This window comes from Balaenoptera musculus, chromosome 2 (assembly GCF_009873245.2).
Source record: "Balaenoptera musculus isolate JJ_BM4_2016_0621 chromosome 2, mBalMus1.pri.v3, whole genome shotgun sequence".
Lineage (NCBI taxonomy): Eukaryota > Metazoa > Chordata > Mammalia > Artiodactyla > Balaenopteridae > Balaenoptera > Balaenoptera musculus.
The window spans coordinates 78,323,571-78,326,778 of record NC_045786.1 but is presented as its reverse complement, the minus strand read 5'-3'; the positions used below and the strand labels follow the sequence as shown (position 1 = coordinate 78,326,778).

Sequence of the window (3,208 nt, the reverse complement as noted above, 5' to 3'; positions counted from 1 at the left end):
GTTATAATGCAAATTTGCTGAGTGGGTTAAGTAAACAGAGCTGTGGCATGTTTGCCACCCTATGTGACACCACCTACCTTCTCAAAAACCTCCATTTGATCTGAGCCACCCCAATTCTCAATTTACTCTTCCATTCTGCCTGGGATGAGAAAGGGCTGGGATTGAAAGACTTCTAAAGTATATTAAAGCAGGCTAATTATAGGCTAACTGAGGTGCATCCTGCCTGAAGTTAACTTGGTTAATTTCATCTACAAACACAACTGTAAACAACATTCCCAGCTAGTTTATACAGTCTAGACTGCCAATGTATAGGCCGCATTCCCAGAAAAAAGGAGCTTCAACTAGGAAATAAAATATTTCTTAAGACATTTATTTTTGCTTAAAAGGAAAGTACTAATCTGTCCTGGTGAAAAGACATAAAATGGCAAATAAAAATACAGGAAACATTAAAATTGACAGTGCTAGTTTCAAAACTAATTTAAAATCATTATCTATGACTTACTTACAATTAAAATATATCTGATAACTTTTTACTAGATTATTTATAGTCAATGTATAATTTCAATGGAACTTTAAGCAATTATAGTTCGACTCCATGTAGTATTAACTTTTCTTCTCTTCTGAGTCTTGTACCAATTTCAACTTTTCTTTTAATTCCTTCTGATCTCTGGAATACTGTTCAAATATTGGTTGATAAATATATATTCCTCCAGCAATTCCAAGGATGCTAGCAAAAAGCAGTTGTGGAAAAGTCAATCTTCCAAACATTTTTTCAACAAACACCGCACAGCGCAATGGTGGTTTCCAGGAAATCTCTTCAGATCTGTATACAAAGAAAATGGGAAGCAAAGCAGTAACTTAGCACAATATCCTTTATAAAGACTTCATGTCACAACTTTGCTCCTGCACGAACAGTATTTTTGTCATAATATGTAAATATGCTTATTGATGTAACTAAAATAGGAATCCAGATACATAGGGAATATGAGAAATGACGGTTAGGGGATGGGGTAAGATAAAGCTAAATCCTATTATAGAATGTTTTCAGTGGTTTTGGGTTTTTTTTTTTTTTTTTTTTGGACAGCAGGAAACACTTTATTCCCAGGCTCTCAGCAGCCCTGTGGCCACTGGCTAAGAATCCCCAGTGTGGGGAGGGCCAGTCCCCATAGTCTGGCAGGGCCTGGTGGTCTGGGTTTGTCCCAGGGACACAGGCATGGCGGAGAAGGGGGTTACTCTTTCCGGAAAATTAGGCACTTGTTGTTGGCTGGCATGTCCACCATCCTCTCCAGGAGCAGCCCACTGGCCTGGCCCAGGTCCTCCAGAAGGGCTGTATCCCGCAGCCCCCACTCTGGGTTCCTGCATCTGACGGTCAGGTCAAAGTCCACGTTACTCTGGGGAGAAATCTTCACGTTGACGGCACAGGGCCCATAGGTGATGAGGAGCGCCTTGCCTTTGAGCAGGTGCCCTGCTGCTCTGAAGAGCCCCTCGGTGCAGCTCAGGGGGCTGATGTGGCTCATGTTGATGCAGAGAAGCAGATCCAGAGATTGCGGCAGGATCCCGCCCCACTGCTCCCGATCCCACCTCACGTCCAGGTACAGCGGGGCCTTCACGTTGGATAGTCCCTGGGCCTGAGTGGTGGCCAGGATGCTGTCCAGGCAGCTCTGATCCACGTGGTTCGGCTGCCACTCGGCGTGGGGGAAGGCCCGCCCGAAGTGGGCCGTGTGCTGGCCAGAGCCCGAGGCCAGCTCGAGCACGCGGCCACCGCGCACAGCCGCAGCACGCGCAGGATGGGTTCCTTGTTCCGTTCTGCGGCCGCCGCCGCCACCAGCGTCTTCCTAGTCCTGCGCCGCGCGGTCCGTTGGCAGTGGTAGTCAGGCGCCGCCGGGCCCGTCGGGAGTGGTGGTGCGGTACCGCGGGGCCCGTCGGGAGTCTTCAGTGGTTTGAAATGGATGATTTTTTAAATGGCAGTAGTGTGAGAGAGGGGAGAAGCATACCCTTTATGCCTTTAAAGGCATATCAAAACTACTGAAAGAAAGAGCCCCCCAAAAAAAGTTGAAAGTGATTGCCAATCCCATCTGGAAGCAGGAGAAAGAAATTTCTTACTTTTCATTATTAGCCCTTTTTTGGCAATATGTATGATTAAAAACAATTTTAAAAAACAAGCTAAAAGACTTTCTAGTTCCTTTTGATGCTGTAGTAGGTACGTATTGACATCACCTCTAAGTCATTTGCCATCCATTTTTGACAAAAATATAACGGGGATTTGGCTGGTTTTACCTTTAACAATTGAGGAGTTAAGGCTCTAGAACGTCTCAGAAAATTATACTCCTTGCTACAGTCTATAGTCTGTGAGAAGTCCTATAGTTGCAGGAGACCCTAAGCAGATGTTTATGAACGAGGAAAGCAGAGCGAAGAATTTACACGTTTTCTTTATTACAACAATATTTCACAGCCTCCTAAACCAGCTCCCAAGTTCACAAAAATCAGTAGGGGCTTAATAATTAGTAGCTTGCTCTTAATATATTGCTAAAATTGTCATTTAAACTAATCGGAGGCGGGGGGGAACCTGTTTTCTCTTGGACTCTACAGCTAACTGGATAAATGACAACTTCACCAAGCTTGGTTTGGTTCAATGACCGCTAGGTATAACAAAAGGAAACATTTGCAAGTCAGCTCCTTGGAAAACAGACAATTAAACCACACAAACACGGGAAGGTTCCCCTTCTGCCACTAGCTCGCTAAGTAACCCTGACCAAGTCCTTTAACGTTTGGGGGCCCCATTTCCCACAGGCTAAATTACCCCTACCCTGCCTACGTGGTTCAACAAATACTTATTGTGAGATCACCCAAAGAGTGCAATGTTATACCAACACTTCCGTTTGTAATAATCATTACTATTATCATTACCACTCAGAGACCTCTGACCGTTCTGCTCTGGTTCCGCGCCGCCTCCCGCCTGCCCTCGCAGAGGTGAGATCCGGCTCCTTTCAGCAGTTTCCAGACCACCAGCCGCAGAGACCACGAAGCCAAAGGAGGGCAACAATCCCTCGAGAAAGAAACGTAGACTGGAAAGCAGGGACGAGTCCGTGGCGAAGCGCAGAAGCGTTGCCTGAACATGCAGCACTGCGCCACAGGGACCAACCGCGGGCGTGGGCGTAACCAAGTTAGCCTTTCCCGGCTACCTCCGCGCCTGCCGGAGACGGCCGCT

The 3,208-nt window shown here is 46.3% G+C and overlaps 2 protein-coding genes across 4 annotated transcripts; both read right to left on the bottom strand.

The window, feature by feature from the left end:
- Window positions 1-349: 349 nt before the first annotated feature.
- Window positions 350-3,156, bottom strand: PIGBOS1 (PIGB opposite strand 1). 3 transcript variants are annotated; one of them, XM_036844373.1, is made up of 2 exons: window positions 2,919-3,156; window positions 350-823 (listed from the first exon to the last, which is right to left on the bottom strand). In XM_036844373.1, exon 2 carries the CDS (start codon window positions 766-768, stop codon window positions 604-606), a length of 165 nt encoding a protein of 54 aa, XP_036700268.1. In that variant the 5' UTR covers window positions 769-823; window positions 2,919-3,156; the 3' UTR covers window positions 350-603. The 3 variants fall into 3 exon arrangements, with proteins under 3 accessions (XP_036700268.1, XP_036700267.1, XP_036700266.1); XM_036844372.1 differs by having other exon boundaries at window positions 2,926-3,155; XM_036844371.1 differs by having other exon boundaries at window positions 2,908-3,154.
- On the bottom strand, window positions 830-1,948 carry LOC118889839 (methyltransferase-like 26; the record flags this gene model as incomplete). Its single annotated transcript, XM_036842001.1, is given in 2 exon segments — window positions 830-1,771; window positions 1,774-1,948. Coding segments are annotated over 2 exon segments (717 nt in total), but the record flags the coding sequence as incomplete, so codon positions are not given.
- Window positions 3,157-3,208: the final 52 nt, after the last annotated feature.